The sequence below is a fragment of the Staurois parvus genome, unplaced genomic scaffold, assembly GCF_062004578.1.
Source record: "Staurois parvus isolate SC_StPar_1 unplaced genomic scaffold, SC_StPar_1.0 ptg000827l, whole genome shotgun sequence".
Taxonomy (NCBI): domain Eukaryota; kingdom Metazoa; phylum Chordata; class Amphibia; order Anura; family Ranidae; genus Staurois; species Staurois parvus.
Window position 1 is genome coordinate 8,027,753 of NW_028318623.1, and position 15,542 is coordinate 8,043,294.

The window sequence follows — 15,542 nt, forward strand, 5'->3', positions numbered from 1 at the left end:
ACCAACCCAAAAGAAATGGCATGAGCGGATTGGACAATATCAACTGGCGTCATGTGCATCCAAATTGACAAATGAAATGAATTTCAGATCCATTCATCACCCGAATCTGAATTACCGAACAAATTTGAAAATTTAATTAATTTCCCCATGGGCCCAAACTACCATCGCATCATGTGATGTCATCTGAATGAAACAAATGCATTCATTCATTTCATTATATCTTTTTCTCTTGATTCATTGACATTGGTTTCTACATCCATAGGTAGATTTGTATACATCCGAAACTCCGAAAATGAAATTTTCATCCCAAAAAAATTAATTGAAATGAAACAAAACACACGTCTACCAATGAACTAGGCTGGAGACTTTTTTTTGTCCCAATCCTCTGCAAAATTTTTTATTATATTAAGGATATCAACCGATCACCTCTGAGCCCTGTAAAACATTTGTTTCACAAATGTCAGAAGCATTTGTACTGCATCTTTGTAAAGGATTAATGCCTGTTTCTTCAGTTCCATCCAGTGCCCAAAATGCAGTTTAATTTTCTGAAACACCTCAATCAGAAGACTTTGCCAAAGTTTGGCCACAAGATGCAGCTGAGGATACAGGCATTCATTTCTTACAAAAATTATTGTTATTATTATTATACAGGATTTATATATCGCCGACAGTTTGCTCAGTTCTTTACATTATGGTGGGAGACAGTACAGTAACAATACAATTCAATACAAGAGGGATTCGAGGGCCCTGCTCCTTGGAGCTTACAATCTAGGAGGGAGGGGATAGTGGTACAAAAGGTAATAACTGTGGGGGATGGAATGGTTGGAAGAGTGGAGGATTCCAGTATTAGCTGAGGGCGGGGTAGGCTTCCCTGAAGAGATAGGTTTTCAGAGTGCGCCTAAAAGTGAGCAGAGTAGGCTATAGTCTAAAAGATTAGGGTAGGGAGTTCCAGAGGATGGGGGAAGCCCTGGAGAAGTCCTGGAGACGAGCATGGGAGGAGACAAGGGAGCTAGAGAGTAGGAGGTCTTGTGAGGAGTGGAGAGTACGGTTTGGGTGATATTTGGAGACAAGATTGGTGATGTAATTTGGGGCAGTGTTATGAACCGCTTTATACGGCAGTGTTAGTGTTTTGAATTTTATCTGTTGGGCAATTGGAAGCCAGTGGAGGGATTGGCAGAGAGGGGTGGAGGTCAGTGGAGGGATTGGCAGAGAGGGGTGACAGATACAGAACGGTTAGTAAGGTGAATGAGTCTGGCAGCAGCATAGACTGAAGTGGGGATAGCCTGCGATGAGGTAGGCCAATGAGGAGGGAGTTACAGTAGTCGAGGCGTGATATAATAAGGGAGTGAATGAGTTTCTTAGTGGTTTCCGAGGTTAGGAATGGGTGTATCTTGGAGATTTTGCGGAGGTGAAGTCTACATGAGTTTGTCAGCGATTACAGGACATTTTGTTCAGCATGCACAGATACTTCAGACATTTATTCAATGAATGTTTTATAAATAGACCCTCCAAGTGCATGGCCTGGTATTCTTATAGCAACTATTTGCCATTTATCACTAAGCATGAAGGTGGCCCAAAAACTGTCCCCATTTCAAACACAAGCCTGGCACTAATGGATATTGGTTTCTTTGGCATCCCTTTTTGGTGCATGCATATAGTTACTATCTGCCATGATAACCAGGTAAAGGAGTCCTTTACACCTAATATGATCACTAGGGATGAGCTTTCAGATTTGGACCAAACTAGACTGAATTTTGACATTTCAACATATGGGCAAACTAAATAGGGTGTCCACTTAACCAGGAGATGGAACCTCCAGTTGCAGCTGGAAGTCAGACATTTAGTGGCAATATCACTACTTCTATCATTACACACTTCCAACATCTAATACTGGCATTTCTTTACTACATGAAAGGTGCAGGAAAGAGCCCGTAGGTGTGTTCCAGTACCACAAACAGACACGTTCCAGTATAATCAGATTACCAAATAAAGCAATTAAGGTGGACTAATACTGCTGGTACTGAAAAGCTCCTCTGCCCCTTCACCCCATGGATTCTACCTACAGAGTGAATGAATCTCTTTGATTCTCATGGGGGTTTATTATAGGAACTGAAGCATAAGATTTTAGGGACTTTCAGTTCCCTTACTCTAATCAGCCCTTTCATGTATTCATAGGAAGTATTGTAATAAGAGATAAGCGTTCTGTTGTTTATTCCCCTTTTACTGCTTTTGCAAAATTGTCATTCTGTAAGTTTTTGTGATGCTAAAGCTAAGCTCAGGCTAAATACACAGATGAAAAACATACTGTATAAGGGAGCTACTTTACCTGCCAAAAGATTTATATCTCAGTCTATCCAGGTATAAGATTTCCACAGCTCTGCCACAATGCACAGATTTTTTGTTTTTACAATTATACACAATTATAAACCTTTGTAGTTTTATTATTATTTTTGAAGGGATGGTACAAATTTAACAGAGGTATGTATGATCTTCTTGAAATTAAAAATACATATAGAATAATGACAGTTTAGTAGAATATAAACTGATATTTTGTTACAAAATAAAAATAATATTATTAATATTAATTTAAAAAATGTATAAATGTATAAAAAATATATAAATAAATATTATATATAATATATATATACTCAGTATCTCACAGAAGTGAGTACACCCCTCACATTTTTGTAAATATTTGATTCTATCTTTTCATGTGACAAAACGGAAGAAATGACACTTTGTTACAATGTATTTACAAAAATGTGAGGGGTGTACTCACTTCTGTGAGATATTGTGTGTGTGTGTATATATATATATAAAATTATTATTCTATTACCTGAGTTCCTGGCAAAGTCCTTTCATAGTTTTGTTCAGAAACATGTTCATTCTCATACACTAAGCTACTTGGAGCCTCTAAAAAGAAGGTACAATGTGGTGTAAAAAAATAGTTTTAAACACACAATGAGATAAAATTATAAATAAGATGAATAATAAAAAATACAATTAATAAGATCATATAATAAAATCAATAGGATAACATTACATATACAGTCAGGTCCATAAATATTGGGACATCGACACAATTCTAAAATTTTTGGCTCTATACAGCACCACAATGGATTTGAAATGAAACGAACATGATGTGCTTTAACTGCAGACTGTCAGCTTTAATTTGAGGGTATTTACATCCAAATCAGGTGAACGGTGTAGGAATTACAACAGTTTGCATATGTGCCTCCCACTTGTTAAGGGACCAAAAGTAATGGATCAGAATAATAATCATAAATCAAACTTTCACTTTTTAATACTTGGTTGCAAATCCTTTGCTGTCAATTACAGCCTGAAGTCTGGAACGCATACACATCACCAGACGCTGGGTTTCATCCCTGGTGATGCTCTGCCAGGCCTCTACTGCAACTGCCTTCAGTTCCTGCTTGTTCTTGGGGCATTTTCACTTCAGTTTTGTCTTCAGCAAGTGAAATGCATGCTCAATCGGATTCAGGTCAGGTGATTGACTTGGCCATTGCATAACATTCCACTTCTTTCCCTTAAAAACCTCTTTGGTTGCTTTTGCAGTATGCTTTGGGTCATTGTCCATCTGCACTGTGAAGCGGCATCCAATGAGTTGTGAAGCATTTGGCTGAATATGAGCAGATAATATTGCCCGAAACACTTCAGAATTCATCCTGCTGCTTTTGTCAGCAGTCACATCATCAATAAATACAAGAGAACCAGTTCCATTGGCAGCCATACATGCCCACGCCATGACACTACCACCACCATGCTTCACTGATGAGGTGGTATGCTTAGGATCATGAGCAGTTCCTTTCCTTCTCCATACTCTTCTCTTCCCATCACTCTGGTACAAGTTGATCTCGGTCTCATCTGTCCATAGGATGTTGTTCCAGAACTGTGAAGGCTTTTTTAGATGTCGTTTGGCAAACTCTAATCTGGCCTTCCTGTTTGAGGCTCACCAATGGTTTCCATCTTGTGGTGAACCCTCTGTATTCACTCTGGTGAAGTCTTCTCTTGATTGTTGACTTTGACACACATACACCTACCTCCTGGAGAGTGTTCTTGATCTGGCCAACTGTTGTGAAGGGTGTTTTCTTCACCAGGGAAAGAATTCTTCGGTCATCCACGACAGTTGTTTTCCGTGGTCTTCTGGGTCTTTTGGTGTTGCTGAGCTCACCGGTGCGTTCCTTCTTTTTAAGAATGTTCCAAACAGTTGTTTTGGCCACGCCTAATGTTTTTGCTATCTCTCTGATGGGTTTGTTTTGTTTTTTTCAGGCTAATGATGGCTTGCTTCACTGATAGTGACAGCTCTTTGGATCTCATCTTGAGAGTTGACAGCAACAGATTCCAAATGCAAATAGCGCACTTGAAATGAACTCTGGACCTTTTATCTGCTCATTGTAATTGGGATAATGAGGGAATAACACACACCTGGCCATGGAACAGCTGAGAAGCCAATTGTCCCATTACTTTTGGTCCCTTAACAAGTGGGAGGCACATATGCAAACTGTTGTAATTCCTACACCGTTCACCTGATTTGGATGTAAATACCCTCAAATTAAAGCTGACAGTCTGCAGTTGAAGCACATCTTGTTCGTTTCATTTCAAATCCATTGTGGTGGTGTATAGAGCCAAAAATTTTAGAATTGTGTCGATATCCCAATACTTATGGACCTGACTGTACAATCCAATGGCTGCCACTGCATGAAAAATGGGCCAGAATGCCAAGCAAAGCGTGTACAAAGTATATATCATTCAAAATATAAGGCTGCTCTCACCAGACTTGAAAGGCTGACAATCAGTGATGAAGTTTTGATTGGATGTTAGGATGAAACACATGCTAAAGACCAAAGAAGGATCTGAGGAAGAGGACCTTGTGCTTCTTTAAAATGTTAAATATAAAATCACTGAGTGGTCACCTTTGAAGTTTCGTCAATGCTGCCTTTTCTTTTGGATTAAATACACACACACGCCAAAACATTATGACCACTGACAAGTTAATTATTTATTTAATTACCGTAGCATCTGAAACTCGGTGGATATATTAGGTAGCAAGTAAACATGTTGTCCCTAAAGCTGATGTGCTAAAAGCAGAAAGACTGGGCATCGCAGTTTGCTGTGTATGGGGCTATCTAACCGCAGACCAGTCAGGGTGCCCATGCTGACCCGTATCCACAGCCAAAAGTGCCTATAATAGGCATGTGAGCATTAGAACTGGACCACGGAGCAATGGAAGAAAGTGGCCTGGTCTGATGAAACATGTTTTCTTTTACATCATGTGGATGGCTGGGTGCATGTACTGTACATGGTTTACCTGGGGAAGAGATGCCACCAGGATGCAGAATGGGAAGAAGGCAAGCCAGTGGAGGCAGTGTGATGGTTTGGGCAATGTTCTGCTGGGAAAACTTTGGTCCTGCCATTCATGTAGATGTTACTTGACATGTACCACCTACCTAAACATTGTTCCTGACCAAGCACACCCCTTCATGGAAGCTGTATTCCCTAGTGGCAGTGGCCTCTTTCAGAAGGATAACGTATCTTGCCACAAGTCTGATCAGTGGAGGCTCCTTCCTCGTCCAGCCACTCGGCTTCTCCTCTCTACTGGCTGGCTGTGTGTGCCCTGCAGATATTGGCTCCTGTGTGCACTGCCACCTCCTGTGTCATTTCTGCCGGGGGGTGTCAGAAAAAATGACACCCAAGGCAAATGTTCACGAATGGTTTGAGTAACACAACGAGTTTGTGGTGTGGACTTGACCTCCGAATTCTCCAGATCTCAATCCAATTGAGCATCTGCGGGATGTGCTGGAAAAGCAAGTCTGATTCATGGAGGCCCCACCTCTCAACTTACAGAACGTAAAGAATCTGCTATTGACTGCTTGGTGTCAGATACTACAGCATACCTTCAGAGCTCTAGGAGGGTCCATGCATTGACAGGACACAATTGGCAGCATAAGGGACCTATTCAATTTTAGGTGGGTGGCTGTAAACCTATGGGTGATCTAATTTAAAATAATAATAATATATATTAAGACAAATGTTAATCCAATAAAATTGTGTGTTTTGCTGTACATGGCAGCTATGGTCAAATTCAGATTTGACCTGAACATCCTATAGAACTCCTTCACTAGAATATCTGACCAATTACTTAATCTTCTATATGTACTTATTCAAGTGTTTTACATTTTTTGTAATGCTGATTTGATCAAAAATATGGTTTAAACGATATATTATGATGAAGTTTACTCGAACACAGGAAGAAGAATACTATACTGTACTTCTTTTTGCCTTTAGAACAAAGTACACAATGACTTCAAGGAGGAATATCCCAAACACTGTGCCGATGACAATTCCAGCAATCTCCCCACCGCCAAGTCCACTTCCAGAGGTCTGACATAGTGTTGAAGCTGGAGGACAAAATAGGTCAGATAGAGGGAAATTACAAGAGAAAATGAAGAATTATAATGTTATCAAAGCACCTGAAAGTAAATGAACAAAAACAATTTTCATTGAACAAAAAAAATGTATAAAGTGTTTTTAAACCCAAATGCTTAATGGATAAGTTCACCTTTATGGAAAGAATAATAAAAACACATATTTTTGCAGAAAATATTGAGCCTGGAAAGCATTGCACCTGTGATCAGTAGATCATGGGTGCAATGTGGCTCCTGCAGATATGTCCTCTGGCTTCCAGCCCTTATCTCTATACAGATGCCCTCACCGTCCTCTAAAACTCAAGTCCATCTGCAATAGTAGAAGACGGTACTTGCAGTTTATTCATTCACAAGAAACTGAGAATGACAAATCAATGAATGAATGACACAACTGTGTTGGTGGAGCTCTACACAGCTGTGCTCTTTTAAAAAATTGACAGTGGGTGAAAGGAGAAGTATCCACGCCGACTGTCATGGGGGAAGGAGGATCGGGGGGAAAGGAGGTAGTAAAAATAGGAGGTAGTTGAAACATGTTACATGTTTAAACCCGTATTGAGGGTAGAAGGTTCCAAAGGAACTGCAGAGGTATGAAAGTTTAAGAGTTAAAGTCAAGTGTAGCCCCCGCTATGTGCATCGAGGGATTCCATGCTGCTACTGGGACTGGTATTGGAAAACACTAGACAGGTGGTTGTGGTCAGCGTTAGGCATGGTCTGCCTAATTCGGGTGTCGGCAACCCGCGGCTCCAGAGCCGCATGCAGCTCTTTTTCACCTTGGCTGCAGCTCCGGAGCACACTGCCCACCAGGTGACAGGCAATAGGGCAGCAATGGGCAAACTACGGCCCGGCGGACCTTTTAATCCAGCCCGCGGAGCTAGGCTCCCGCTAGGCTCCTCTCACAGTCCGCCCTGAAGACCGGTGTAGCATGAAAATCTGTCTCCTATGAGGATCTGTCCCCCTCGACGTATCTGCGCATGTGCCAGACATCGCCGATCGGCTGCTAATGCCTGAAACTGGCACATGCGCAGATACGTCGAGGGGGACAGATCCTCATAGGAGACAGATTTTCTTGCTACACCGGAACGGCGCGGGAACACGGCGAGAGGAACGCGCGGAGCAAAGGTAAGTGAATTGACACAGGGGGGACTTGGGGACTTAATATGGGGGATGAATTACTATAGAGGGGATGAATTACTATATGGGGATGAATTACTATGGGGGATGAATTACTATATGGGGGATGAATTACTATGGGGGATTAATTTCTATATGGGGGATTAATTACTATATGGGGGATTAATTACTATATGGGGAATGAATTACTATATGGGGGATGAATTACTATATGGGGGATGAATTACTATGGGGGATGAATTACTATATGGGGGATGAATTACTATGGGGGATGAATTACTATGGGGGATGAATTACTATATGGGGGATGTATTTTCAGTTTTAAAAATGTGGCTCTCAAAATAAATTTCAATCGTGGTTTTGGCGAGATTTGGCTCAGTTGAAAAAAAAGGTTGCCCACCACTGACCTAAGGCTATGATTGTGATTATGACTATACACTGTGGCCCTGATTAACCCTTTGCTTACTGGGCTCTTAAACCCCCTTCATGACCAGAGCGCTTTTTGCAATATATGCAGTGTCGGATTTGTTTTAAATGTTGCAATGGTTTTGCGGCTCCCAGTCTTTTTTTCCCTCTCGGAAACGGGTCCAAGTGGCTCTTTATGTCTTAAAGGTTGCAGACCCCTGGCCTAATTGATAGCTACTGTGGGAAGATATACATTTACACGGGGACCCAAGTGTTAACTGGAAAACAGTTGTTGTGCAATTGTACATGGTGTATGTTCATCTCTAAGAGTAGAAGTCTGTCTTAATGTCACGTATTCCCTGATGGCAACCTCAGCCTTGTCCCAGGGCAATGGTGAAAATGGCACTAAAGCAAAGGTACCCCGTGTATGTGAAGCAGAGAGAGAGTGACCTAGATGCCTAGCGTAGCCCAGAAGAAACTCACCCCTGGGTAGGCCTCTCAAGTTTCCCAGACTTGGTGCCCAATGAGTTCATTTGAAAACATGGAGGAAATGACAAACAATCACCACCCCACTACCCCCTCCCACCTTAGAAACTGGCCATACATGGATTTAAATTCGTCTGGTTCAGCAGGATCCAGCCAACTTTCAATCCATGTATGGGCAGGCTGATTATAGCCAAGTCAATTCATTGGTCAACTTTCTTGATTTTTTTACAAGCTATTACTGCCAGCGGCTATAGCCCCTAGCATTAACCATTGTGTTCTGCCCATGGGGAAGGCTCTCAATGCCCCCCCCCCTTCCGACAGAACACAATAGCCCTGCAGGAGGCATTTGAGCAATTTCCTTTCCTTCTATATATTATCATCTATAGGCTGCTTTAGTCTGCGCACTTTGCTATTTTTGTCTACTTCAAATAAAAACAAAACAGCAGCACCCAATGCAAAGGGAAATTCATCTTGCTGGGTCAGGGTCCAAATGCATTGTCATAAAACACTATTTTTAAATAAAGCCAATAATGAGATATTTTATTCTAACCTGTGAAGTGTCAGGGCAGGAGCGATGGAATGGGCAGGCAGGCCTAATGGTAAGGTCATGCAGCGACTGAAGACAGCCGCTACTCACAGACCAGAGTCCCTCAGGGCGCGGAGTCTAAGCCCCAGGCTGCCCTTCACCAGGGCCCCTGATGGTGGGGATGGACTTGACGCAGCCTGAGACCAGGTCGCGGCCCCCGAGTAACCCCAGCTGTGGTAACGAATGCCGCCAATGGTGTACAGCTGGTGGAAAACGTATAGCGTGGTCGGACAGGCCGGGTCGATAACAACGGAGCAAACAGTACAAGACGGTAGACAAGAATACTCAGGTCACGGGCCGGGTTCAGCAACGGGAGGTCAGGTAATGGGATAGGGCAGAGAATAGTCTTGTCCAAGCCGAGTCGGTTACCAGGAGAGCAACGAGAACAGAACAAGAGCTTGCGACAAGGAAACATACAGGACACGAATGCAGAGAGCAACTGCAGGCAGCAGGCTTAAATGTGATCAGCCACACCCTTCTGGAGGAGGAGCCACAGAGGCCTGAAAGCATAAAGACTCCCACCATGCTTTGCAGGAACTTAAGATGGATGCTGGCACATGGAGCAACACAATCTCTGAGGAAAGGTAGGACCTTGACATGAAGTAGACATGTGCAGTTTGTTTCATTTTGAATAGAAATTCGGATGAAATTGTCATTATTCGGAGTTTTGGATGTATCCGAATTTCACAATAACATTAGTAACAAATTTAATCGAATGCAAAATAACAAAACAAAATTTAGTCTGAAATTCGAACCGAAACAAAATTGAATTTGAAAACAAAGTCGAAATATAAACATATTGCTGACTATTGCTGATTTCTTTCAAACACTATGTGCTAGAATATAGCTGTCTTCTGAAATCCGAATTGCGAAAAGAATAGAATAGAAAATAATACTATAGAAAATAAATAGAATAGAAAGGATTGGAATATAGTAGAATAGAAAAGAATAGAATAGAATTTAAAAAAAAGCATAGATTTGAAAATAATAGGGTAGAATACAATAGAAAGAATATAGCCTTCTTCCAAATTTCGAATTTTGAAAAGAATAGAATAAAATAGAATAGATAAGAATAGAGTAAAACAGATTAGAATATGCTAGAATAGAAGGTAAAGGAATAGAGTAGAAAAGAATGGAATAGAACAGAACATAAAAGAATAGAATATAAAATATTAGAATAGAAAAAAATAGAACAGAAAAGAATACAAAAAATAGAATAGAGTAGAAAAAAATAAAATAGAAAATAATAGAATAGAAAAAAATAGAATAGAATGAATATTGCTGTCTTCCGAAATTCAAATTTCAAAAAGAATAAAACATAATAGAATAGAGTAAAACAGTAGAATAGAATAAAAAATAAAAGAATAGAATAAAATAGATTAGAAAATAAAGGAATAGATTAGAAAATAAAATAATCGAAAAGAATAGAATAAAATAGAAAAGAATAGAAAGAATATAATCATCTTTCTAAATTCAAATTTCTAACTTCAAATAGAATAGAACCAACTATTCTTCACAATAAATTAGGATCGATTCAAATTTGTTTCAAATCCATTGGAAAAAATGTTAATCCGTTCGGAAACAAAGGAGTGAAACAAAATTAGTAACAATGGAACGATCCGAAACGAAACAATTTTTTCATTTTGCAAGTGTCTACTCTGAAGTACTTATCACTCTTTAACGACTAGCCTACAGGGCACTTATACCCCCTTCCTGCCCAGGGCAATTTCCAGCTTTCAGCGCTGTCACACTTTGAATGACAATTGCGCGGTCATGCAACACTGTACCAATATGAAATTTTTATCATTTTTTTGTGACAGATAGAGCTCTCTTTTGGTGGTATTTAATCACCTCTGGGTTTTTTTTTTTTTCTTAAACAAACCAAAATCCACTGAAAATGTTGAAAAAAAATGTTTTTTCTTAGTTTTTGTTATAAAATTTTGTAAATAAGTGATTTTTCTCCTTCACCGATGTGCGTTAATGAGGCTGCACTGATGGACACTGATAGGTGGCACTGATGGGCACTGATGAGGAGGCACTGGTAGGTGGCACTGATGGGCATTGACAGGCATCACTGATGGGCACTGAAAGGCAGCACTGATACATGACACTGATAGGCGGCACTGATAGGCAGGACGGCACTGACTGGCACTGTTAGGCAGCACTGACTGGCACTGATAGGCAGCACTGACTGGCACTGATAGGCAGCACTGACTGGCACTGATAGGTGGCACTGATTGGCAGCACTGATAGGTGGCACTGATTAGCATTGATAGGTGGCACTGACTGGCACTGATGGGTGACACTGAAAAGCAGCTCAGATGGGCACTGATATGTGGTATTGATGTGCACTGGTGTGCACTGATATGTGGCACTGACGGGCACTGGCACGAGGCACTGACATAAGGCACTGATGGACACTGACAGGTGGCACTGCTGGGGCTACACTGATAATCAGGGCACACTGATCATCAGTGCCCTGGTGATCAGTGTACATGTCCCCTCCGTGGAAAGCCGATTACCAGCTCTCCTCTCCTCTGTCAGCGTGACAGCTTGAGAGGAGAGAAATGCCGAAAACCGGCATTTCCGTGTTTACATGTGATCAGCTGTGATTGGACACAGCTGATCACATGACAGAGCCGACATCTTCTGCTCTTTCCTTGATCGGTGATCCGCTGTGTCCAAGGGACACAGCGCATCGGTGATCGCCGCGCTGCACGCTCCCTGAGCCGCGCATGCGCAGTGAGAATGGGAGGACGTCATATGACGTCCTCCCAGAACGAGAAAACCACCTTGCGCCCGTCATATTACTATATGGCGGGTGGGAGGTGGTTAAAGCGATTGAATAGTACTTTATTGGTCAGGAAATGTTTGGGAAATTACCATATCTGCCTTTATATATAAAGAAGCTGTGGCAGTATGCTGAGTGACTGGGTTGCTGACCACACATGTGTACGTCATCTCATTGTCCAACTTTGCTCCATCTATATGGAATGTATTCTCCTGGACACTTAAATATGTTCCATTAAACCACTGGTAGCTGGGCCGTGGGACAGAATCAGCAGAACACATTAATAAAATGGCAGAATTTTTGAGTGACTGGTCAATTATTTTCACATTTTCTGGCCCATCTGCAATACAAAAAACAAAACACGGGCATCAGTATAACAGCTGTAGAGAGAATCTGAATTGGAGGTAAACAAGGTTGTGTTCCTCGAGTTCTGAGCACATTGAAAGTTAAACTTAAACCAAAAGTATTTTTTCTTTACATTAAACAGATTTAGAAATAGTGTTTTTTTTAATTTTTATTTTTTATTTTATTTGCTGTTTCTGTTCCTGTTGGAGAGATTTCTTCCAACTTACTTTTCCAATAACAATTTTCAGTGGCGCAATGAAGGAAAATTATGGAAGGAACCAAGATGATAAAAACAATAAAGCTGTGAGGTTCTATACCTTCCACACTTTATCTAAAATGAAATAAAAATTCTGACAGGAGCTTGTCTTTAACATTAATAAAGTGATATTAACTCAAAGGCAAACATTTATTATATTGCAGCCTACCAATTCTTAGATGTGAGGTGATGGCTGCATTAGTTTTCTACAGGGTTTGGGTTTTCTTTCCTTTATTTTCACTTGGTGGTCCGGTAAAGCTTGGCCATACATGGGTTGAATTCCAAACAAATTTTCTTTAAAAAATTTTCATTCAAATTTTGCACCATTAGTGGGCCACAGCAACAGCTGATTTTCTTGCGGCCAACACTGGCTGTGGAAGGAAAGAAAATGATATCATCCAGTCCAATCATGCAGCCATCACATCTAATGATTAATAAGCTACAATATACCCTATTTTTCGCTCCATAAGATGGACCTAGATTTTAGAGGAGGAAAACAAGAAAAAAATTATTCTGAACCAATGGACTGCAAACATAGCACAGGAATTGACCAGAGACTGCTGATGTACTACAGGAGATGACCAGAGACTGCAGACATTGTACAGGAGATGACCAGAGACTGCGGACATAGTACAGGAGATGACCAGAGTCTGCGGACATAGTACAGGAGATGACCAGAGACTGCAGACACAGTACAGGAGATGACCAGAGACTGCAGACATAGTACAGGAGATGACCAGAGACTGCGGACATAGTACAGGAGATGACCAAAGACTGCAGACATAGCACAGGAGATGACCAGAGACTGCAGACATAGTACAGGAGATGACCAGAGACTGCAGACATAGCACAGGAGATGACCAGAGACTGCGGACATAGCACAGGAGATGACCAGAGACTACGGACATAGTACAGGAGATGACCAGAGACTGCGGACACAGTACAGGAGATGACCAGAGACTGCGGACACAGTACAGGAGATGACCAGAGACTGCGGACACAGCACAGGAGATGACCAGAGACTGCGGACACAGCACAGGAGATGACCAGAGACTGCGGACACAGCACAGGAGATGACCAGAGACTGCGGACACAGTACAGGAGATGACCAGAGACTGCGGACATAGTACAGCAGATGACCAGAGACTGCGGACATACTACAGATGACCAGAGACTGTGGACATACTACAGGAGATGACCAGAGACTGCGGACATACTACAGATGACCAGTGACTGCGGACGTACTACAGGAAATTACCAGAGACTGCGGATGTACTACGGGAGATGATCAGTGACTGCGGACATACTACAGATGACCAGGGACTGCGGACATACTACAGATGACCAGAGACTGTGGACATACTACAGATGACCTGAGACTGCGGAGATACTAGAGACTGCGGACATAGTACAGCAGATGACCAGAGACTGCGGACATACTACAGATGACCAGAGACTGTGGACATACTACAGGAGATGACCAGAGACTGCGGACATACTACAGATGACCAGTGACTGCGGACGTACTACAGGAAATTACCAGAGACTGCGGATGTACTACGGGAGATGATCAGTGACTGCGGACATACTACAGATGACCAGGGACTGCGGACATACTACAGATGACCAGGGACTGCGGAGATACTATAAGAGATGACCAGAGACTGTGGATGTACTACAGGAGATAACCAGAGACTGCAGACATAGTACAGGAGATGACCAAAGACTGCAGACATAGTACAGGAGATGACCAGAGACTGCAGACATACTGTAGGAGATGATCAGAGACTGCGGACACAGTACAGGAGATGACCAGAGACTGCAGACATAGTACAGGAGATGACCAGAGACTGCAAAACTTTGGGGAGCAATGGGAGCAGGAGGGGGGCGGGTACCCAAATGTGATAGGTACCCGCTGTGACGATCGCGGCATCAGACCCCAGCCCTTCTCACCAAACCCGTCACGTGCGTAACAATGCCACGCCCAGCTGTGCCCTGCACACAGATTTTCCAGCTAATGGACCACAGTCTGTGTACCGGCAGCCTGGAAGTAATTGTTACTGGGTCAGGTTAATTACGCAATTAACCCTTTTTTTTTTTTTTGCATTAAAATTCAAATAAGTAGTTTTTTTCCTCCAAAATATTGCATTTGAAAAACTGCTGCGCAAATACTGTGTGACATAAAAAAAACACCATTTTATTCTCTAGGGTCTCTGCTTTTAAATATATATATATATACATATACACACACACACACATGGAGCTCAAGTGGTGAAGCAAGCAGAGCAGTTATAATAAATACCAGAAATATCTTTATTATGAAATTGTATTAAAAAAACTGGTGAGCCATTGAAGGAGCACCCTACATAACAGAAACTGGTTAACATACGTTTTTGAACTTTGTCAATCACACCTATATGAGCCTATTGGACTCGCATTCCAACACCATGGCCATTAATATAGAGCCCCCCCCCCCCCCGCCCCATCCTTTCCAGCTATAGCAGCTTCCACTCTTCCGGCTAAAAAACACTAGTCAATTCTAATACTGAGGTCGGACTTAAAGACCTGACTAACAATTGGTGTTCTATTTCATCCCAAAAGTGTTCAGTAGGGTTGAGGTCAGGGCTCGGTGCAGGCCACCTAAGTTCCTGCACATCAAACCATGTCTTTATAGAGCTGGCTTCATGCTAAAATCAAAAATGACTTTCCGCAAATCGTTCCCTCAAGGTCAAAGAACATTGTCTAAAATATCTTTGTACTGTATGCTGTAGCATGAACAGTACCGTCCACTGGAAATAGCTGGACTCAACAATTGGGTTTTAGAATGAGATGTCCAACAAGCTTATGTAGATGTAATGGAAAGGAGTCCAATAATCGTTGGCCATATATCGTAGTTTTTTTGATTGTTGACCTGTTGGACTGTCTGTGATGTATGATAAAAAGCCCTTCATAGAAACAACAACTATAGAGAATGGAATTAATGTCACCTACACACTGTGGCTGCTTTGTTTTCTGCAGTCCTCAGAAACAGGAAGTTTTCTTTATTAAATTTTTTTTACTGTTACAAAGCCAAACCCTAATGTAACATTCTTTATC

At 41.7% G+C, this 15,542-nt stretch overlaps 1 protein-coding gene across 1 annotated transcript in view; it reads right to left on the reverse strand.

Annotated features, from left to right (window-relative positions):
* Nucleotides 1–15,542, reverse strand: part of LOC149443907 (cell adhesion molecule CEACAM7-like) — a 41,258-nt gene that overhangs the window by 4,239 nt on the left and 21,477 nt on the right. The window contains exons 4-5 of the mRNA XM_089655144.1: nucleotides 6,291–6,433; nucleotides 2,837–2,913 (exon numbers count right to left, since the gene is read on the reverse strand). Of these exons, the coding sequence (XP_089511270.1) occupies nucleotides 2,837–2,913; nucleotides 6,291–6,433 (220 nt within the window). The remainder of the gene's footprint in view (nucleotides 1–2,836; nucleotides 2,914–6,290; nucleotides 6,434–15,542) is intronic.